The sequence below is a fragment of the Pteronotus mesoamericanus genome, unplaced genomic scaffold (assembly GCF_021234165.1).
Source record: "Pteronotus mesoamericanus isolate MK-2021 breed Mesoamerican mustached bat unplaced genomic scaffold, CSHL_Meso_final contig_130, whole genome shotgun sequence".
Lineage (NCBI taxonomy): Eukaryota > Metazoa > Chordata > Mammalia > Chiroptera > Mormoopidae > Pteronotus > Pteronotus mesoamericanus.
Genome location: NW_026555060.1, coordinates 4,776,833 through 4,801,094, shown reverse-complemented (window position 1 = coordinate 4,801,094; position 24,262 = coordinate 4,776,833). Strand labels below are relative to the sequence as shown.

General features: G+C 39.0%; 1 protein-coding gene across 4 annotated transcripts in view; it reads right to left on the bottom strand.

The window, feature by feature from the left end:
* ART3 (ADP-ribosyltransferase 3 (inactive)) overlaps positions 1 to 23,476 on the bottom strand; it is a 41,266-nt gene extending 17,790 nt beyond the window's left edge. The window contains exons 1-3 of one of the 4 annotated variants that reach the window (XM_054591784.1): positions 23,434 to 23,476; positions 12,785 to 12,862; positions 7,987 to 8,704 (exon numbers count right to left, since the gene is read on the bottom strand). In XM_054591784.1, coding sequence (XP_054447759.1) covers positions 7,987 to 8,704; positions 12,785 to 12,853 — 787 coding nt within the window. In that variant the 5' untranslated portion in view covers positions 12,854 to 12,862; positions 23,434 to 23,476. Of the gene's footprint in view, positions 1 to 7,986; positions 8,705 to 12,784; positions 12,863 to 13,147; positions 13,374 to 14,049; positions 14,159 to 23,433 lie in introns of those variants that run through there. The other 3 variants (XM_054591773.1, XM_054591792.1, XM_054591766.1) reach the window with 3 other exon arrangements.
* Between the last annotated feature and the right edge of the window lie 786 nt (positions 23,477 to 24,262).

The following is a 24,262-nucleotide window of genomic DNA, read 5'->3' as shown; positions in this document are numbered from 1 at the left end:
AAGAAACACCATGTTAGCTTGGGAGGAAGGAAGTCCTTGAAATTCTATGTAGCGTTTCCACTATTCAGGAAAGAAAGCCTTTGAAAGTGTGCTTTGGTCCCAAGGACTGAAAGGTGGGAGAAGGTCCACTGTGCCCAAGGAAGAAGCCCATAAAATACCACTTTGGTTCATTGCCTACCTGTGGGCACTATCTGTTTTACTAGGTAGTTCCTAATGTTTAAAGAAAGAGCCCCTAAATAACTTTGGGTAACAACCCCAACTTTAATGAACTGCCTCCTGTCAGGTAACTGTTTTAGAATAAGATGAACACATGGAGTCTGAAACGAGATAAGAATTTGGGCTAACAGACTCCCACACATACTTAAGTTTGGGTTGTCACATCCCCCCTGCCCCCCGGAAAGCTGGCACCACCTTTACCTGCCAGTCAATATGTAACTTCTTCACCCCCATCCCGCCAACTATGTAAGTCCTCAGAACAAAGGGCTCCTGTTGGCTCTCTGGCCCCCCAGCCTCTGGCCCCGCAGCCTTCTGCAGCCCTCGCTTTCACTGCCTTACTTTACCCTGAACCTGTGCCTTTCATCCCCCTCAGCCGGGCCCATTCTCTTCCAGGGGAACAGATCACTAATAAAACCTAGTTTGCTGGTCTTTAATTCTCTACATGCATTGGCAAGAAAAACCAGGTCTTCCCATTAACAAACGGATTTCCCTTGAGAATTCAGCAAAGCCATGATCAACTTACATGTTTGAGGAAATGACCAAAGGCCAGGGAAAAAACCCACAGGATCAGGAACAGTACCTATTTCCATAAAACACACTGGAACTTATAAGTGGTCATTTTACCAGGAGCTCTACAGTAAGAAGCCTGAAAAGCAGTCTAGACCATAGTAAATTAAGCCCTCCCAGGAGTTCCCTATTTCCTTCAGATCCCCCCAAATTACTGATGTCTGTGACCTAACTCATGGCTGACTGGAATCTCTTGTAACAAGACTACAGCAGTATTTGTCGGCCACTGGGCTTTTGGACACAAGGACTTCCTCCCTTTGTAGAGCTGCTACTGCCAGACTGTTATAGGGCTTATTTGAGACAGAATTTCTCACTAAATAAAAATCATAACTCTCTAACTCAAAACCTTAACAGGCAATGGATTCTCTCTGGATTCCGATAAGAGAGGAAAAACTCCCAAAAGATCTACTGTCACACAAAAATTTTACCTCCAATTACCCCAGGTCCAAGCCTGGCTCCTAAAGGCCTACGCCACTTTCAGGAGCAGGCGGCTGTCCATCTCTTAGACCTGCAGTTTCCAAACAGTAGCGGAGGTGTCCCTCAATGCTATAGCAAATTCACAGGGGTACCGAGGACACTTTAAAATTTCAAGACAAATATAATGCACTAGATAATGGCCATTTCTCTTAAAAGCACACTTGTCACATTCTTGAGGCCGCATGTTGTTATGTTGGAAGCATTTGGGAATATATCAGAATGTAAAACAGTCTGATGGTCTTTTGACTGATGGTCTTTCTAAAACGGTGTTTGTTTATTGTGTGTGTGTCTGTGTGTGTTTTCTGTATTTCATCAGGTATTGGTAAATAAATAGTTCACAGTCTCCCAAGAAAAAAATAAAATAAATAAAATAAAATAAAATAAAATTTTAAGACAAACAACAGCCATAGTTGATGTCTGTCAGATACCGCGTGAACCACTAGCTCAATGTAGCATGCAGTTGCAAAGGTATGTTATATTATGTTTGATGATATCATACATTTGCAAAGCTAGGTTTTCAGCAATTGTGATAAATCAAATATATGTGAAAATCAATGTGGATCAGGAAATAAGGTCACGTCTAATCTAATTCCAAGGTTCAAGAAGCTGCACACTGCCCAATAGTCACATACATAGTACTTCTTAAAAAGTTTCTGTGTATTATTTTTTCAAACAGCTACTAAGGTGTTAGGAAATAAAGGCGTACTGAGTTGGTTGAGTTTACCTAATAAGTGGGATTTGGGGGTATTTCTTTAAGCCTAGGGACAGTGAAAAAAATTATAACACTAAGAAAAGGACCATGAACTGAGAAAGTCTGAAAACCTGTGCATTAGACATTACAAAAGCCTTGCCTACTCTGTTACCCAAACTCCTGGCTTAGTGGGGGCCTTCCCTACAAGACTTCACACCTGAAAGGAGAGCCAGTTCAACAAAACAGCCTAACCCCTGGTTGGCAAATGCAATAGAAAGCTGCATCCATTCATTGTAATGATGGTAACTTGTTCATTGCCTTGGATGCTATGTATGAAGAGCTGTACTTCAAATGATGATCCTCTCAAAGAGCACATCTGTTTCTGTACACTCATGGGCCAACACTTCTGCCCAAGCGGTATGATCAGGTCACTGGGACACCCAGAACTGGATTCCTAAAGAAAAACCCTTTCTATGGAAATAAATGCAGCAACTACAACTCATGAAATCAATCTTTATGTTACACACATACATGCTCACATGAAGTGACTGCACCTAAAAAAAAGCCTCTGGAGACCAACAAAGCTAATCAAGCATGTGTAGCCTCTATTACAGCTTCTGACTCTATCATCTACCACAGCAAGGAAATACTATAAAGCTCTAGGACTTTAAATGAAAATTCTACCAGCCTCCCCAGTGAAGATCTCTGCAGGACTGACTGGTCTGGCTGTCTTCCACTATTTACAATTTGTCTGCAGTCATGCTAACCTCTGCTTTGATTGAGTTCCCAAACACTAAGGAATTAGGGGTTGGAGAATGAGGGGAATTGGGGGAAGAATATATTCCTCTCCTTTTTGTGTGGGTGTGTCATTCTGACTTCTGTGGGTAGAGGGACAATCATATAATACCTATTTTCACCTCAGTATATGAATATAAATTCCATATGACCTCAGTAAACAGATCAAAAATACCAGTGTATGGAACTGGTTGCTGACTTTGCTTCCAGTGGTTCTGTGGCTACTCTCCTCTGCCTGCAGAAGTCACCATGGAACTCATTATTATGGAAAAAGGAGAGCTAATTTGGATCCATCCACAGGGGAGGTAACAGACTATAATCGATTGGGATTATGGTAAGTAGCTTCTAATGGCTCCCAAAGATTCTGCCTCCTGGTATTCAACCCTTAAGTAATCCTCTCCTCTTGAGTGTGGCCTGAACCTAGCGACTTGCCTCTAGCAAATGGAATACAGCAAAAGGGATAAGATGTCACTTCCATGACTAGGATGCAAAAGACTGACTTGCTGGCACTGCTTCTCTCTCTCTCTCTCTCTCTCTCTCTCTCTCTCTCTCTCTCTCTGGTGAAGCAAGCTTCATCTTGTTTAACAATAACAAATGAAGCCTAATTATACAGCTGATATTGCACCTTTATCAATGTCTCTAGGAAAACAGCAGAGCAGATTAACCTGTGGTAATTCTCCCATGAGAAGGGATAAAGGGTTTTGTTACCATTTATGCACAGTTCACTCCCATAATCTTGAATTATCACTAAGTTTATATCATGACCACTGGGAATTGCATTATCTAATAGGACATTGGTATTCTCTTCACGCCCTAACAAATGGAACTATTTTTTTTTTAGCTAACTAGTTTTTTTAAGGCCCACAACACATTTTTATTTTGGGAATCATAAGTGCAAAACAATAACAAGGGCTGTGTTAGCACTAAATTTAGCACAGTGTAACTTTAAAAAATTTTTTTATTGTATTTTTTTCCATTACCATTTATCCTCCTTACACCCTACCCCCATAATCACCACACTGTTGTCCACATCTGTGAGTCCTCTTTCCTTTTGGCTCAATCCCTCTACCCCCAACCTCCACCCCTCCCCCATAGCTGTCATCCTGCTCTCTAGCTATGAATCTGTCTCTATTTTGCTTCTGAGTTCAGTTTGTTCAGTAGATTCCACCTATGAGTGAAATCATATGGTATTTATCTTTGACTGGCTTCCTCCACTCAGCATAATGTTCTCTAGGTTCACCCATACTGTTGCAAAGGGTAAAATTTTCTTCTTTTTTACAGCTGAGCCTTTTTTCATCCAAAATTATAGCTAGTCACAATAGAACAAGGCTCTAATTATATCCTTATGGTTTTTATTTGTTTCATCGTCACCTGAGGAGGTTTCTTCATTGCTTTCAGAGAGAGAGGAAGGCATGGGGGGAGGATAGAGAGGAAGAGAGACATCAGCCGGTTGCCTTTTGCATGCACCCCGACTGGGGATCAGACCCGCAGCCTGGGTATGCGCCTTGGCCAGGAATCAAATCTGCAGCCTTTCAGTGTACAGGGTGACACTCCAACCAAATGAACCACACTGGCCAGGGCCTGGTTTGCTTTTTTTAAAAGCTCTGGTTATTGTCCTTTATAGTGTTTCAAACAGCCTAGCTTTAATGATCAAGTTTCTGACTCTGGGTTCCCCTTAGTTATCCCCAGATGGCGGCAGAGGGCACTGATTAGACTTTAGTTTGGCGTTAAATCAACAATCAGGTGCAGTGGCCTGACTTTATCAGAGCTCTCCAAATAGTGCATGTGACCTCCATCAGGGTCTCCTCTTGTGGCTGGCTTGAACATTAACCTGCTGCGTAGCCTCTGCCTGACCTTGTGGGCAGGCCCACAGGGGTGTGCTCATTCCACTTTCCCCTTCCTCACATGGGGCTTATATAGTGCACCTGCCTATGCAGGCCTGAGCCCTCCCTCCCCGACTCCCTGGCTCATTCTGAAGCAAACCAATGGCTCCACCGTTTTTATTCACCATAATTCTACTCACAAACACGAACTCTGTGGGCTTTATTGCCTGCCTCTGTCCATCTGCCTCATACCAGAGACTGATTTGGCTGGTAGCTACTGCAGCCAGGGTTTGTGTATAACCAATGCCTCCACAAATGACATTGGCTAAATGCATCAGGAGAATCATATTGTCAGCCCAGATGCAGCTGGGTTTCTGGCTGTGCCGCGCTGGTAAAGTTGAGCAAGTTCTATGGTGAGAGTTGAGGGTCCTGATTTGTAGTGTTTGCTGATTTTTATGGTGTAACTCTCAGCCATGGCCAATTTCAAGCTACTGTGATGTACGAGGAACTGGGAAAAAATACAGCCCACAATCAGTTCCCATAAGCTGGTAGGAGCTGGCTCCAGCTGGCCTGATTTTTGGTTAGATCTAATGTATTGTTGGTGAGGGGAATAGGCACCTTTCCTCTCTACACAAATTTACCCACTGTACTCATCTGCCCCTCAAAGAGAACAGTTACTCTCACTTACTTGCAACTTAGGGCCAGGACTAGGGTGAGGTAAATGAGGTGCTGCATGCAAACTTTAAGGAGAGACTCACTCTTAGGATCATGCAAGAGCAGATGCTGTGGGTACATGACCCTGAGACTGAGAATCTCCTTCGATTTTTTGTTTAAGCAGCCGAACACCTCAATGGCTACATAGCTTCTACCATTAATTAATAGGTGGGTCAGCCGCCCCACCCGGGCATGATGTCTCATCAGCACTTGCCCCCCCATTCGTTTTCATCTCATAATGCCTTGGCCGCATCGAGGCAAGATCTAAACGTCCATCCCACTTCAGGGGCCCCACTGCGATGCCCACTCTGCTGGACCGGCAGCCATGGCTTTGGGTTCAGCTAGATAATCGCACTCGTAAGACCCCAAAAGGCCATCACCTCACCAGCTCCGCAGAAGAATGCAAGGCAGGAAGCACAGCACACTATTGAGCAAGGGGACAGCATGAGAGTCATCCCTGCAGTCTGAGTCCTTACAGCAGTCCAGGGCTGTTCGCCACAGAATGATGCTCAGTTATGAGGAAACAAGGTTACACAGGTGGGTGCAGGCACCCTTCTAACTGGGTAGCCTCGTGCCACATCACCTATTTGTCACAGAAGACAATTTATCTCTTTTACCCATATACCAGTATACCATGAATGTACTGCCAGGACTCAGCAAAAGGAACGTCCGGATACGCTGCAGTACATTCAGGAATGTCCCATACTATGGTTCCCCTCCCCCAACTGCTTCCGGTTCCTTTTCAGTCCTCCCAGATCAGATGCACATTACCAACTAAGGATTAGGTTTACCACTAGCCATTCCACTTTCAGTAGATTTCAGGGAAAAAGTGCTAGAATAAGATCAACAGGAGGCCATTTTCATAGGGGGAAGTAGAAAGAGTTTTGTTAACCCTTTGCTCACATACACCAAGGCACAACATCATAACATTTCAGAATGTTGACGATAAGGAAAAATCTTAAAACCGTCCCAAGGGAAAAGAAAAAAAAACAGGTCTCATTCAAAGTTCTCACAATTAGAATGGCTTCACATTTTTCAACGGCAGCACCAAAAACTAGAAGACAGTGGAGGAATCCCCAAAATTCCTAGGGAAATAACTTCTGAAACAGAAATGCAAATATACACAACCTATTATTCAAGCCTAAAGATAGGTTTTTTTCAGACATGCAGTCTTAGAAAATTTGCCTCAACGTCCCTTTTCTCAGAAAACTTCCAGAGAACCCTTACTCCACCAAACAAAGGAGTAATTCAAGAAAGAGCAAGAAATCCAAGACACGGGATTCCTCACAGGGGAGAAGAAAAAGAAAGTCTCAGAATAGTAGTGAGGAGAGATTTCAGGATATTCAATAAGCCTAGAGAGCCTGTCATACAGCAGGAGGATGGGGGAATACAGAAGGAATAGGTCCAGAAAAAGAAGAGAGAGTATTGGAATGTATTAAGAGGAGAGTTATATTTCTAAGGATTTGGGAGTAAATTACTGATGGGATATAAAAAACTAAAAAAACAAAAAAAAAATCATACCACTAGTGACTCAAGGGTAAAAGAAGTACTTAAAAATGTACCAGTCTTTATTACACGGGGAGAATGGGAAGAGGGAAATGCATGGATATTGAGGAGGAGGGTGACGGTTATCAGAAACTTTAGTTTCCTTACCTAACAGTATTTCTCATTCCCTTCTCCTTTGCCTCCCTGGACTACAGAGATTGGAAATGCTAATTACCCCCTTTCCAAACTTTTCTTGTAGTTATGAATGATCATGTGGCTGTTCCAGTCAATAATATACAATCAGAAGTCTACTAAGAGTTTCTGGGAAAAGGTTTACTTTCCTGATTAAATAGGAAGATTTGGCTGCCATCCCTCTTTCTCTTGTTTTTGTCTTAAATATGGATTGATGCCTACAGTTACAACAGTTGCTCTGCAAACATGAATCAAGAAACCAACATGCTAAGACTGGTGGAGCACAAAGAGCCTGAGTTACTGATGACATAGTTAAGCCACTATACCAACTCTGGGCAACCTATTTCTAGATTTCTTACTACAAAAGAGCAATCAAGTAGGTTTTTTATTACAGCTAAATGCAATAAAGAACTCCTAATTAATGCATGGCGTGTGAGACCTAAATATTCATCCTCTATGACGTCAGCAGATAAAAATCAAGAAATATGTTATTTCCTTAGAAACATGACAATAAGTACCTGGGGAAAAAAATAGCTAAAAAAAAAAAAAGTTGGAGGTCACCGAGGAGTGGCGAATGGGAATGGGAATGGGTGGGAAGGGGTTGCTGTTTTTCATTGTAATACTTAGAGTAACATCCTGGGCCAGGTACTTCTTTGTTGTGGGGGGCTGTTCCATGCACTATTTAGTAGTGCTCTTGGCCTCTACCCAGTGGATGCTAGTAGCAACTAGGATAGTAGTGACAAGTGAAATGTTTCCTGCCATTGCCAAATGACCTTGAAGGGCAAACTGCCCCTTGGTTGCGAATGATTATCTTACAGAACTATTTTATTTTTGTAACTTTCTATAATACTGCGAATGTATTACTCTGATAAAATTACATTTTGGAAAAAGAATGAAAGGAGCTAGAGACCACCACTGTCATTTCTTCTTTCAAACGCCTCCCAATTTCCTTCCTGACCTCTCCCTGGTCCTGAGAGTCCCACTCTTTCCCTCCCAGACAAGCACAGACAGGAGAGAGACACTTACCTCCTAGAAATGCACACTCGTAGTGGCTGCAGGTCTTGTTTGTGCTTTGAAGGATAAGGTTGTTGCCAGCCCCATCCTGCGACACATGAAAAACCTCATTCAGGGGTATTAAAATAATTCTTTCATTTTCACTTTTTTTATCAAAAAATTTTTCAATGGCAACTCCAAAGCATGTGCGAATGGTTAACAGAATGTGTTGGTCACTTGCAGCTTGAGGTTTGGCTGAATATGCCAAGGTGAAATGGCCAAGTCTGGCTTGGTTTAGCCCTCCAAAGGTAAATGAAGTGCCCTGGCTTGTGCTATACACCACATTTTTGTAACTCTCTTCACAAGGTCTTCTCAGCAACTGCAGAGCTTTTGTCAGGTAAAAATGAAAAGCTTTGAACTGGAAGCCATAGATATACTCTTTTCGAGACTGGCCAGCCGTCTTCACAGCTTCATTGAATAGATGGTAAAAGTGAGTTTGCTCTTGAGCTTCACTGATATATGCCATCAAGGCTATTCCATGGTTATCCTTAAAACTCATAGGGAGAAAGATCTGAGTCTTCCGAGCTTCCCATTTGGCTCTTGCATTTTCCCACACATCTTCCAAAAGCTGGTGGCTTGCTTTTTCTTCCTTGAGCAGTTGGGGAACATATTTGATTTCCATCCTGTCAGTACATTTCTGGTATTCGTCATCAAATGCATTATCTGCCATGTCTAACGTATTAGCCTTCACCTTGAAGGGAAAAGGAAATACTCTTGAAATAAGATATTTAGTGTGTCATTTTCTCTCATATTACTTCCTCCACAATCTTCCTGCCAAGAATCTCTCCCTTGCTTACAACTAACTTTAAATATAAATAAAAATAAATAAATGAATGAATATATATAAATGTAGGAAGTATATTCCATTGTTATTGATAACTTTCCAGCAAGGACCTATTTGTGTGAAAGAGTAAATGTTAATAGGTGAGATATGGGTATGATTATGCCTGTAACTCATTCATTAAACCTTGAAGTGCAAAGGAAAAACCAATGAGTATAATGTTGAAGAAGTGCATGGCAGTCCTGGCTTTGAAAATATTTTTAGCCAGACTTTTTCGGCTCCTCAAAGCTGTTGAGTAAATATGAAATATCATGCATGAAATACCATATGTAATAAATACATAATGGCAATTATCACCCTATTTCTTGTAAGGAGACTCCCTTCCTTGTCCATATGGTTTGGGTAGGATTGATTCTGTACTTTTAACCCCAGTGATAAGCAATGAATTAGGCTTAAAAACCAGAACATTATTTCCTTCTGTACAACTGTAAGCTTTAAGGATAATAATGACTTGGGGAAGTGAATAGTTAATCCTTTTACTTCCAAGGAGAATCCTGCCTGGAAATAAAGTCAAAGAAGAAAGGCCTGCAGAGCTAAGAAGTGGAGAGAGAGATGAAGCCCTGGTAACATTACTTAAGGCACTGGATCTAGCTGCACCTGAAGACTGTATTTTACCTTAGTCATAAGAAGGAACAAATGCCTATTTGCTTGAGCATGTTTGCATTGTTTCTGCTATATACAACTGAAAAAGGCCTAACCCACCTGTTAGTGACGCATGGTATTAGGTAAGAAGCAGGGTGGTGTAAGGTAATTAGCACTAGCTTGGAGTCAGACAGGTGTGGGATCAAATTCCATTTCTGTTACTAACTAGGCACTAATTGGGTATGGGAAAATTAAACGACATTTCTGAGCTTCAATTTTTTTCATCTAAAAATGGGAATAAAGTAAGGAAATGATGTTTTCTTTAAAAGATTTCATTTATTTTTAGAGAGAGGGGAATGGAGGGAGAAAGAGAGCGAGAGAAACATGGATATGTGAGAGAGACATCAATCATCAGCTGGTTGCCTCTTGCACGCCCCCCACTGGGGACCTGGCTGGCGACCCAGGTAACCTTTCACACAGGCAACCTTTCAGTGTGCAGGCCAACACTCAGTCCACTGAGCCACACCAGCCAGGGCAGGAAATAATGTTTTCATTGTAGGGTTGTTGTGAGAATGAAATGATATAATGAATATATGCAAAGTCTTGGCTCCACACCTGGCACATATCAGGCCTTCAGTAAACTGCAGTTATTTTTAATTGTTTCATGATAGAAATATATGAATTATACTATAAGTTCCTCAAGGGTAGGCTCAGCATTGTATTTATCTTTCAAAGGCCAGGCATCTAAGTATTCAAGTGAACTAAATAAGAACCTTGTACTCTGGCCTATTGATCAAAAAATAGGATGAGCAAATCTGCCCAGAGACGCCATTTAAGGGTTTCTACAAACAGAAGGAAAATGCCCTCCACATCCTTCTCTCTTTCCACTCTTCTATATTACTTTTATGGTACATTGGTGGCATCAGCTATGCTCTCAGTTGGTGACCTCAGTTGAGATTTTATAGACACAAATTGTATAATTTGTCTGGAATTGAGATTTGAACCTGGGCAATCTAGCTCCCAAGTCTGTCCCCTTAATCAAAATGTTGTTTCCAATGATGAAGACCACTGAAATTTATGTAGCACTTTTTAAAAAAGGGTTTACTTTTGTTCTTATAACAGCCCTTATGAAAGGCTGGGCAGAAAATTCATACCATTTTACAAACAAAGCAATTATGCTGGCATCAGGCACTATCTTTCTTGATTACCAGCCACAGGATATTCTGCTGGGAAAGACCCTTGTACTCCTGGGTTTGTAAGTCAGTTTCTTGAAGTGGAAATTTGAACTTCAGGAGACTGAATCATTGCTGTCTCCTAGCCAAGAAATTTACTTTCCTCTGTAGCACAGAATGTACCAGAGGGTATCTTGGGCACTGAAGCCTGATTTATCTTTGAGACTTCAAATATTACAAGACATCATACCCTGAAACCACCACCTCCCACATCCCTTATATCATATCATATCATATCATGAGTTTATTCGATATGTTCCTGTCTGTTCCATGCCCCAAACCAGTCTGCATATGTCTAATTTTAGACATCAAGTCTTTCTGGCCCAAGGCCACAGTTGATTAATGTTCTACACAGTGAGTGCCTTGAACAGTGAGAGAGATTACAAATGCCACCACCATTCAGGGAACACTGGATGAACATTAAGGGGCAGGTATAAAAGGTTAGGAGAACACACTGCTTATATATTTTCTTCTCCAATTTGTCCATTGAAACAAAGGTGAATACTGATGAAATTCAATTACCAAAATTTTATTACAAAAATGTGGAAGTGATCTAAATGTTCAAGAAAAGAAATTATGGAAATTCATAGAAGAAATACCTTAACATTGTGTTGCAAAAGAATATTAAAAATGCAAATCAAAACCACAGTGAGATACTACTTCATATCTAGTAAAGTGGCTATATTAATAAGGCAATTAAGTGTTGGCAAGGATATAGAGAAAGTGAACCCTCATACACTGCTGGTAGGAATGTAAGATGGTACAGCCACTGTGGAATATAGTCTGGCAGTCCCTCAAAATGTTATACATAGAGTTGCCACATGGCCCAGCAATTCTACTCTTATGTGTATACCTAACAGACTTGAAAACATATGTTCACACAAAAATATGTATGTGAAAGTTCACAGCAGCACTACTCATTCATAAGAGCCAAAAGGTAGGAAAAAACCCAAATGTCCATAAATTAAAGCATGGATAAACAAAATGTGGCATAACCATATAACAGAATATTATTCAGCTATAAAAAAGAATGAAGTGTGGAACACTAATATATGCTACAACATGGATGAACCTTAAAAATGTTATGCTAAATGAAAGAAACCACAGAGGAAATATCCAGAATGTCTAGAATAGGTAAATCCATAGAGACAAAGTGCAGACAGGCGGGATGGCCAGGGGATACAGGGAAGAGGGAATTGGATCTGACAGCTAATTGCTACAGGGTTTCTTTTGAGGGTGATGAGAATGTTCTATAAGACAACATGGTGAAACTATGCACAACTGGTGAATCTACAAAAACCAATGAATTGTGCACTTTAAAATGGTGAATTTTTATATGTGAATTATATCTTAATTGAAAAATCACCCTACAGTACAGGCAACATAATATATAATGATTCTATAGACAATGAATTAGAATATTAATTCAAAGATGGATAAAATTTCAAGAATTCAAAAAATTTTAAAGGAGGTACCTCAGATCAGTGGACAAATACTCAGTAGTGATGTAATAGCTAACAATGTGTGTGTGGGGGGAGGGAAATTAAGTGAGATATCTGGCTCATATCTTACGTAAAAATGTTATAGAATGTTAACAAAAGTAAAATAATAAAAGTTCTATCATGAAAAATTGTGAATGTGAGAAAATGGTCATTATATAGTAGTTTTATAGAAAACATGTAACCAAACACTGCAGTGTCATCTTATTTATTAAAAAATACATATTTTCAACAATATTAATGACATAGACATTTGTAGCATAGAATTGACTTAAAAAGATAAAAAACATATGTATTGTATGAGCCCATTTTGTAAATTAAATACACACATGGAAAAAAGCCAAGAAGACTATACACCAATGGATTAAGAGTCTTTCCCTCTGAGTAGAGAGATTGTGGATGATTTTTACCCCCTCTTTTTGCTTGATTTTAATTTTTCAACTTTCTATAATTAATATGTATCAAATACATAAATGAAAGATGAAAGCCACTTGAAAAAACTGATTGATCTATTTTATCTGCTCTCGTTTGCATTAAAACCCACACAGATGCCATTCATAACATTACATCAAGAGTTCCCAGTTTAATGGCCACGTACTTCCCATTCCCAACATTACCTGGAAAATATCCATTAGAACCATAGCTGACAGCAGCATGGTGACCATTTCAAAATGTCCTGTCTTCATTTTTCTCTTCTAAATTAAAATGAAGAAATTTCAATTTAGTAGACTTAAAAAAAGAGGCCTAGGGAAGTCAAGTAGGATGATACACTAAATTTGCATTCTGGGCGAAAGTGGGTAATATAATGGTCAGAATTATCAACACATTCCAATGGCTGAAAGGGCCTAGACTTAGCCTGCTGGTCAAACAACCTCATTCTGCAGATGAGGAAACAAAAGCTCAGAGAACTTCAGCCATTTCTTCAAGATTAAACCTTTCCTTTTTGAAACATTCTCCCCTAGATACATTCTCTTTCTCACCACAGTCATGGTGCTTGTACTTTCTTGCTTGTTTATTGCACTAAAGCTCAGCATACACAAGAAATTAACACCAACTAAAATAAAACAAAAACAAAAACATTTCAAAACTAGTCCCCGAGCCCCTAGTTTCCAAGAATTTTCCAAGACTTAGAGCCCATGTGCCTCATCCACTCTTCAACCTCACTGCAAACCAAGTTAAGCCCATTCAAGTAGGATGAAGGAGATGGTGAAGCCAGTAGTGGAACAAAACAGATTAGCCAAGGGGACCTTCTTCCCCCAAATATTCACATTCAAGAAAAGCCCAAGGATAAATCAAGTGTCTTGCATAACTTCCTGAAGGCGGGAATGAGAGTAAGAAGGAACTGGGTAGGCAGTAATTCCAGTATGATTATATAACTCTGCTCTGGCTGAATGCCCAATATTCATCCCAATGTTTATGAGACTGAAAGGGGTAAGTTGGAGGGCAAGAGGCCCCAAGGGCTGAAGCTGTCCCAGGGTCATGAAATGATTCAATTAACGGTGGTCTACAGTTCCTTCCACATACTCAAAACACAGCTGACATGACTGGTACTGAACTAAAATTTCTATTTTATCGTACCGGTCACCATATTCTAAGCATCTGAATACAGGAATGAAAGCACAGAGGAAAAGAGATAGTCTTCCCTTTGGCCCGAGATTCCCACCTTTATTTAGGAGTCATTTGTTTCACGAAAGATATTAAAGTTTAGTACCAAAAATGCCACTTTTGCGTGTTCAACTTCCCTTTCTAAAAAAATTTGGTCTGTATGACTTGGCAGACAACTGTCACAAGACAATATATGTGCCAAGGAAGCTTAGAAAGCAGGATTTTAAAAAAATTTTTCCCTTCTGTAGTCTGAATGTAAATAAGTAAAAATGTTTACCTGGCTTTTCTGCCTGTGTAGGAGATTTAAATGATGCTAGGTCTCAAACTGTCTCCCCACTCTCTCAGTTGTGCTGAGCGTGTCTTCAGCATAGGAGGTTGTTGACAGTGAGAGCTGGGAAGGGAATGCTTTTCTTTTTATAAACACCCCCAGCAGTAGCTTGGCAGTGGCACATTACCCCATTTGTGTTCTGCTATTTATATCTGGCCCCCACACCATCCCTTGGAATCACTACTGTTAACACATGAAATCTCTAAGAGGCTTGTAAAACCACAGCAATTCCCTCTGACCACACAGCATGTTCAGTTCTGAGCCCTCAGTTCTGGGCTTCTCAGAGAGTGATCACTTCCCATTCCTAACCCTTTGACTCTGAGATGTCAAACTAAAGCCAGACTTTACCCCAGCTAGATGGTTCACATAACGAAGGGGACTTGCTGTGTTGATCGCTGGCAATGATGATGGCTATCATCATTCACTCAACAAGCTGACTATGTTTCAGGTACTGTGCCAGATGCTGGGATATGCAAGCAAGTAAAACAAAGTACTGAAAAGCATTCACAATCTAATAAAAGATATCAATATGTATACTTAACCAGGATACATGTTAAGATTCTTAAGTATAGACAAAGTCTACTGACAACACTAAGAAGGGAAGGATTTGGTATTACCTGCAACTATTAACTCTCATCTGAGTGAGGTACACATCGTAAATATATTGACTGTAATGCTAAAGAGCATTTAGAGTTCACTGACTAGGTAAGAAACCATAGAGTGTCCTTGGAAATTCATGCCTATGTACATCAAAATACATTAATCAATTGTATTAGACAGTAGCCTTATTCATAATAGCCCAAAACTATAAACTACCCAAAAGCCTACCAATAGAATGGGTAAATTGTGGTATATTCATACAATGCATTTTGTATAACATTAAAAAAGAATAACCTCTAACCACATAGACAAATGTAGACAAATCTCACAAACAAAATTATGACTAACAGAGATACACTCTGTAGCCTTTCCGAACAAGGAAAGATTGACTTGAATGATTGGTGTGGGCAACAGATTTGAATTGACATTTCTCCAAGGACAATGTATGAATGACAAACAAGCAGGAAAAGATGTTCAACATCAATAGGTATCAGTAAATGTAAATTAAAACCACAACATTGCCCTGGCTGGTGCGGCTCAGTTGGTTGGAGCATTGTTCCATAAACCAAAACGCCATAGGTTTGATTCCCAGTCAGGGTACATGCCTAGGTTGTGGGTTTGGTACCTGATCAGGTGTGTTCGAGAAAAAAAACCAACTGATATTTCTCTCCCTCTCTCCTTCCCTTTCTCTCTCTCTAAAATCAATATGCATGTCCTCAGATGAGGATAAATAAATAAATAAATAAAATAAAACCTCAGCATATCCACTAGAATGGCTCCAATTTAAAAAACTGACAACATCAAATGCTGATACGGATGTGGATGGAGCAACTGAAACTCTCACACATTGTTAGTGGAAATGCAAAAACAATATGACTACTTTTTAAAACAATTTGACAGTTTTTATCAAGTTAAAATATAAGACCCAGTAACCTTAATCTTAGATATTTACCCAAGAGAAATTAAAGCATACATTCATACAGATTTGTACTCAAATGTTCATAACAGCTTGATTCATAATAGTCAAAAGATGGAAACAATCCAATTTTCCATCAACTGGTCAATGGAAAAACAAATAGAATCCTACTTTAGCAATAAAAAGAAACAAACTTCCTTCTTTAGATCAGTAGTTCTAAAACTGACTGTGGTAGTTGTTGCAAAATTCTATGAATATTCTAAAAATCTTGTACACTTTAAATGGATGAATTATATAGTATATGAATTACATCTCAATAATGCTGTTTTTTAAAATTTATTTTTTAAATCCTCACCCAAGGGCATGTTTCCACTGATTTTAGAAAGAGAGGAAAGGAGAAAGAAAGAGGGAGAAAGGGAGAGGGGGAGAGAGAGAGAAACAACAAAACATCAATTGATTGTCTCCCATATGTGTCCCAACTGGGAATCAAACCCACAACCTAGGCATCTGCCCTGATGGGGAATCGAACCTGCAACCTTTTGGTGCACAAACAACACTCTAACCAACTGAGCCACATGGCCAGGGCTCAATATTGCTGTTTTTAATGCTGTTTTTAAAAAAAGGAATGAACTACTGATACATGCAACATCACAGATAAATCTCAAAAGCATTATGTTAAAGAGGCAGTAACAACAGGCTACATACTGTATGATAATATTTAAATGATATTCCAGAAAAGACAAAACTGCAGTGACAGAAAGATAGGTAATTTCCAGGGCCTTAGGTTGAGGGAGGTGATGGACTACAAAGAGCATGAAGGAACTTTTTGGAGGTGATGAAATGTTTTATGTCATGATTATATGGTAGTTACATGATGATATGTTTGTCAAAAGTTACATAATTGTACACTTAAAATTGATTAATTTTATTTATATAAATCAAACCTAAATACATCGGATTTTTTAAATGTTTATTCTATTACAGTTGTCTCAGTTTTTCCCCCTTTGCCCTCTTCCATTCACCCCACCCCGCCCCCCTCTCCCACAGTCAGTTCCCACTCTGTTGTCCATGTCCATGGGTCGTTCATACATGTTCTTTGTCTAGTCGCTTCGCCTTCTTTCCTCCATTGTCCTCCTTCTCCATCTCCTCAGGTCACTTTCAGTCTGCTCCATGTTTCCATGCTTGTGGTTTATTTTGTTCGTTAGTTTATTTTGTTGAATAGATTCTACTTATAGGTGAGATTATATGGTATTTGTCATTTACCAACTGGCTTATTTCACTTAGCATAATATTCTCGAGTTCCATCTATGTTGTTGCAAAAGGTAGGAGTTCCTTCCTTCCTTCCTTCCTTCCTTCCTTCCTTCCTTCCTTCCTTCCTTCCTTCCTTCCTTCCTTCCTTCCTTCCTTCCTTTCCTTTCTTCTTTCTTTTCTTTCTTTTTTAAATCCAGATTGATTTTATTTATTTTTTAAATGTCAAAATCAATTATAAAATACTAAAAAATTTAAAACCATGATATAGTCTCAGCAATTACAACATGACACCAGCACAGAAATAATCAAGTAGATCAATGAAATATAATAAGCAGTCTAGAAACAAATGTATATATCTAACAATGTAATATATGATTAAATTGATATTTCAAATCAATGCAGAAAATAACGCTTATTCAACAAATAAGGTGCATGGACCACTATTAGTTGAAATAAAACAAATATAGAGCCCTATTTCACACATTATACAAAAAATATTCAGGTGAGTTAAAAATCAATATGTAAAATTTAAGGATTTTTAGGAGGAAATACCAAATAATATTTTTCTTACCCTGAAGTAACATATTCAAACCCAGAAGCTATAAAGTAAAATATTGACAGTATGACTATATTAAACATTTAAGACTATACAGTAATATACATATAAAAAAAGTTAAAGGATAAGTAATAGAATAGAAAACTATCTGCAACACATCTAAAAAAGAGTTAATAGTTGTTTTTCTTTTAGGGAAAAAATTCTACAAACATTTAATCAAAAAATGAATAAAGAATACCAAAAAGTCATTTAAAGCTTTTTTTTTTTTTAAATAGAAGTAGGTAAGAAATATACAGAAACAGGTTCAGTTTCAACAAATAATAAAGTAACAAAATAACATATCATTGTCACCATCAAATTAATAAGTATGAAAAATATTGGTAATATCAAGTATTGATGACTGTGAAAGGAACTGGGTATTCATAGACTCTTTTTCATCATCTTCTTAAAGCAGTCCCTTTAGTATATCTTGCCATGTTGGTTTGGTGGAGGTGTATTCTTTTAGCTTTCTTTTGTCTGGGAAACTTCTTATTTCACCTTCCATTTTAATTGAGAGCCTTGCTGGGTAGAGCAGTCTTGGTTGCACACCTTTGCTTTTCATGATTTGCAATATTTCTTGCCATTCCCCTCTGGCTTGTAGCGTTTCTGTTGAGAAGTCAGCTGCTAGCCATACGTGGTTCCATTATATGTTACTACCTTTTTCTCCCTTGCTGCGTTCAGGATTCTGTTTGTCTTTGATATTTGCCATTTTAATGATGATGTGTCTTGGAGTGGGCCTCACTGGGTTTCTCTTGGATGGGACCCTCTGTGCTTCCTGGACTTGTGTGACTTTTTCTCTCCTCCAATTAGGGAAGTTTTCCATCATTACTTTTTCAAACAGGTGCTCTATCCCTTGCTCCTCTTCTTCTCCTTCTGGTATCTCTAATGGATATTATTACATTTGAGGTCGTCCTGCATTTCCCTCAATGCCTCTTCATTCTTTTTGAGTCTTTTTTTTATTTTCTTGCTCTTTCTAGGAGCTTTTCTCTACCTTGTTCTCTAGCTCGCTGATTTGATCCTCTGCTTCATCTAGCCTGCTCTTGATTCCTTCTACTGTGTTCTTCAATTCAGAAATTGTATTTTTCATTTACTCTTGTGTCTTATTGATAGTTTCTATGTCCTTTTTCATGCCGACATAGCTTGCAGTAAGTTCCTCATAGTTTCCCTGCAGTTTTTTGTAATTCCCTCTGAGCTCACTGAGTTCATTGAGCTTCCTTAGAACCATTGTTTTGAACTCAGTATCTGATAGTTTACTTGCCTCAATTTCATTTAGTTCTCCTTCTGGGGATTCCTCCTTTCCCTTCGATTGAGGGGTATTTCTTTGTCTTCCCATTATTTGTGAGACTCTTTTTCGCTTCTGCTTCTTAAGTTGATCTGTCTTGTTTTTCTGACTTCGTGGTGTGAAATTCTATGGCAGGAGACCGCTCTCTTTTCTTTCTGGATCTGCCTCTGATGATGTCAGATATTGACCCTGTCTGACCTTAGGCAGTCTGTTTGAGACTTCCAGGAATCTACTGTCTATGGCTGTCTCCTTCAGCTCTTAATCTAGTCATTCTGCACTCAGCAGGCTGGCTTAGACACCACAGGGCAGGGCAGAGTCCCTCCTGTGGATGGGGCTATTGTGCCCTCTCACAGTGTTGCCACTCAGGGGAGTGGTCTGCTTGAGCCAGATGGCTGCTGCCGTATGGAAGAGGAGTCAGCCCGGGATCCCAATGGCTACTCTCTCAGTTCTCTCCCCAAAGCCTCTTTCTCCAGTCTCTCCTCAGGTGTTTCTAGCCCACTCTGCCCCACCTTTGCTGGAGACCAGGGTAAGTGGCTGCTAATAAAAATGTATGCATTGACACTTTAAAAGGCTGTTTGTGTCTCCAGCTGCCTGTCTCTGGCAGAGAGCAGCCCTGGCTGTTATCTGTGTACTTTTTGGGCTCTGGTGCTGTAAGCTGGAGATCCTCGCTTATAGTTTAGACTCCTCTCTTTTCAGGGGGATCCAACTGGCTGTTTAAATATCCCTCTGGTGCTGCCGCCCATGGGTTCCCTGCCTGCCTTCTCAAGTCTCTACCGCACTCTTTATCAGTTAGGTTGTGCTAAAGGTGATTCTTCTGTCTGTCCAAGGTTATAAGGCTCCTCTCCTGCTATTGCTCAGTTGTTTGTTCCAGGTGATTTCTTCACAATTTAGTTGTAATTCCAGATTGGTCTTGGGAGGAGGTCTTGTGACTTCCATTCACTCCTCTGCCATCTTGATTTCCCCCTACATTTTATTTTTTTAAATGATAAGAGACAGAAGCTTTGTCCACATAGTCCTTGTAAGGTCTTCATGCACACCAAGAGTTATTTGTATCTCGATTTTAAAGACCACCATCGTAAAGGAATGGTTCATGGAAGATGCTAAAAGAGACCTGAAAGATCCAAAGGTGCTTATAGTTGTGATAAGGTAATGCAAAATACATGTATCATGTCTCGCAGAGACTGGAGACTAAGGTAAGGCATCATTGCAGTGAATATAAAATATCATCCAAAGACCTGGCAGGACCAGACATCTCGCTGAAGGCCAGTGACCACTAGAGGTCAGCACCAGAACACAATACCTCTCCTCCAATGGCAGAACAGACTGCACTTTGGAAGGACATAAGGGGAAAAGCTAACAAGCAAAATACAGGCTCATAGATGTGGGCTGGCAGCTCTGGGGGGGATTTGTGGGTGGAAAGATCAAGGAAAAAGGACTCATGGACATGGACAACAGCATGGTGATTGCAGGTTTGGGAGGATATGGGTATAAGGGGGATGAATGGTAATGAAAAAAATACAATAACCATTGATTTAATAATAAATAAAATAAATAAATAATAATAAAATATAAATAAAATAAATAATAATAAAGAAAAATAATTGCCACTAATAATAAAATAAAAACAATAAAGAGTAAGACAAATAAAAAGTAATATAAAAAAGAAAAACAGAAAAAACTATTCTACGCTGCTTCCACTCATAAGTGACTAAATTTTAATTGGCAAGATTAATTTTTTTAATCATCAATGGACATAAAGGTTTGTGAATTAAGGTGATTTTCAATACAGAGAAATACAGTTTCTTTTTTGCATGTGTTTCTTCATCTACATTGTGGTCTTCTACTAGCTCCCTCGCATTGGGTATTCTAAAGAACAATTTCTGTATCATTCTCACCTTATTAGGTGGTCCTCCCACAAACTGTAGATGAGCTTCCTTGGCCGGCTTTGCTGAACATTTTACAGATCACAACTGGTTTGTGCCCCAGTTAGGCCCAAAGCAAAACCAAGGAATTCCATCTTAACCACTTTGATTTTATAGTAAAGTGGAGAGGAATCTGTCTACTCCCAGTTCCTTCTGCTATTTTGCTATTTCCAACTTAATTGCTTGAGTGGTCCCACATTAGACGTGTTGCTTTTCTAAGAGACCTTGAAGGTGATCCACGGAAAGGCAAGAATATAATTTCCACTGCTCAAATACTTCCTGAAACTTATCGGGTTTTTTCTAAACTGCTACATCAAACCCTTTTCCAAGGTTTTTGGTCCAGAGGACCCAGGATGTAGGAGTCTAATCTTTTCCCCTACTCTTTTTCTTTTTGTTCTATAATCAGTTCTTTTATTCCCATTTCCTGATGGGGTGCTTCCTTTATGCTATTTCCTTCTCCCCTGTCCTATGAATCGACTTGTTGTGCTCCTCAACTTAATCTTAAAGGTGATCAGCATACAGACAGAAACATGAAAAGTTTATCTATTTAGTGTTTTCAAAATAATTCAGAATGTTATTCCTATAATATTCAATATATAATACGATGATAATAATGTAATATCATATTTGTGAACATGTTTCTGTCAGTAGATTTTTAAGCCTCTGGGCTTCAATTCTCAACTTCGTTTTCTACTGCAGTGAGACACGTTCTCATCAAGGACAATGGGTCTCAATGACAATGATGTCAAAGTGTATATGTGTATATGTGTATTTGTGGAGTGGGTTATATTTTAGTGTGGGAGGTATGGTATTTCAAAAGATACTTCTTCAGAAATTTCTCATGTTACTCATGATATGTTAAAATATTTTCAGATTCCCTAAACTGTTTAGTGTGTCTTTCACACTATGGGCACTTCATAAATGTTTATGAAATAAGGAAAGAGAGGGAATAAAGAAAGTCAGTAGACTTAACTAGGTTTAAGATTTCCAGAACAAACATTAGCAGAAACAATATCAGCATACCTAAAAACTAAGAGTAACAATTTAGTTTTTGCAACTAGTGTATCCACTTGGGAAGAAGCTTACTCATGGGGACTTTCCAGTGAAAGGATAAGGTATCCTGTTTCAGGTCACTGGGACTTACAATTTTGGCCTCAGTGAACACTTACATGAACTATTACTTGAAATTATATACCTCTATGATTTAGCAATCTTGTACTACCAGACTGTGTTATAAACAGAGACACACTCAGTCACAAGCTTACATACAACACTATGTGACAGACCATAGGATTCAATGTCAATGTTTTAATATTTGTAAATTACCTTTATTTTCATCACATTTGTATTAGGAGCACCTACAAGTGGGAAGCACTAAGTTACCCGGAGACTATTTCCTGTGTGCTGGGTGGAAACTAAAGCAAAGTGAACTGTTATGGTCTTACAAATCTCTTCTGCTACTTTAGATTTCACCCCAGAAAATTTTTTACTACATTGAAATCTGTAGTCATCCTTTATGTTATTATTTAAATCAGACAACTCGATTGGTTCTCAAGAAATCTAGACCAAAGCTCCAGAGTCCAAGCCACCAATATTCATCACAGAAATAAAATAACTGAGACTACTGTGGTACAATTTTTCAAAACTAGAGAATCATTTTGTTGAGCACCGAAAATGCTCTAAGCCATGATTTTCAACCTTTTTCATCACATGGCACATACAAACTAATTACTAAAATTCTGCAGCACACCAAAAATATTTTTTTTTTTGCTGAGCTGACAAAAAACATAGGTATAATTTTACTTCATTCACACCGGACAGCTATTGTGTTTGCTGCTGTAATTTTTTAAAAAGATTTTATTTCTTTTTAGGGAGAGAAACATCAATCAGTTGTATCCCACATGCCCTCAACCGGGGACCTGGCCCACAACACAGGCATATGCCCTGACTGGGAATTGAACCAGCAATCCTTAAGTTTGCAGACTGGTGCTCAATCAACTAAGCCACACCAACCAGGGCTATTGTCATTTTTTTAAATTTGACAATCTAAGGGAAAAGAAGTCATTGACCCTGACTAAATAGTCAGGTATTGCATTTTTTAAAAACGCTTGTGGTAGACCAGTTGAAAAATGCTGCTCTGGGCAGATATCATTGAACCAAGTATGAATGACCCATGGTAACTGTTAAAGATTTGGTTACTCATGCTAATCATTGATTTTGGATAATAAAACACTTCTGAGGAAAAGCAATAAGGGCATATGGCAATCCCCCCTTGCATTCTATCCTTTCAGAAGGAGGCTTCCAAACATGCAAAGCAAGATTCTGGGACAATGGACTATAAATGGAAGTTCTGACTGAGAACAATGCTAAGACTAACTAAGGTAGAAAACCAAGAACTGAAATATGGCATTAGCACAATTAGAGGTTCCCCTATGCTCATGTAGTACTTTAGAAGAAAAAAAGTTATTAATAATCTAGGAAAAGACACTTAAAAGATATTCTCTAGAAAAAGGAGATGCAAGAATCCGGCACACAGGAGTCAACAACATCAGAATTCTACCAGCAAGGGCCCATTCTCGAGTGACTGATTTTACAGGCCACTCCAGGGATCAGATTTTGGTGGGATTCCCTGTATCTATATGAGTCTGCAAAGGTCATTCATTCATTCATTCATTCACTCAAATATTTACTCAAAAAAATACTTCAGTAGTCCACTACATACCACATCATAGAGTTCAATGTCAATACTCTATTATTTATATATTACCTTTATTGCTTCACAATTGTGAGAGGAAAGTTGCAAGTGGGAAACACCAAGTGAACAGCGTTTTCCTCAGTCCTGGATGGAAACTAAAGTCAAGTGAATGTGATACCTTTATATTTCACCCTGCCTCTGAATAGGGTAATCTGAACCTTAAGTGCACACAAGGCTTACACAACAACTAACTCACAAATATTTATTGAGTGCTATGTGTTTGGTCAGGTGAGAGACATTACAATTTTAAGAGAGTCCTTGGCCTCAAGATACTGTCTGGTGGTGGTAACAAATTTAAGATGAGGAAGTTCAGCAATCATATTGTGAGGAAAGAAAAGACAGGTCTTTAAAAGAAGCACATTGTTGCCTTGGCTGATGTGGCTCACTGGATTGAGCTCCAGCCTACAAATCAAAGGGTTGCTGGATTGATCCTTAGTCAGGGCACATGCCTGGGTTGTGAGTTAGGTCCCCCGGAGAGGGTGCTTAAGAGGCAACCACACGTTGATGTTTCTCTCACTTTCTCTCTCACTTTCCCCCTCTAAAAGTAAGTAAAATCTTTTCTTAAAAAAAGAAGCAAATTCTTCCTTACAAATATATAATTGGCTTTTCCTCCAAAGAATTTTGGTTTATAACTATCCTTCCTCCCAAACACATCAATTTCAAAGTAGCTAATAACTCATGAGGTTAACTTTTTAAATTAAAAATTTGTATACAATACTTACAAATAAGTTTAAGCATCAAATATCTCAGAGAGCTTATAATGATAAACCCCTGCTCCTTTTGATCCCAGAAATAATCACTTTTAAGCATTTTAAGTTATTTTGTTTATACTTCTAGTATT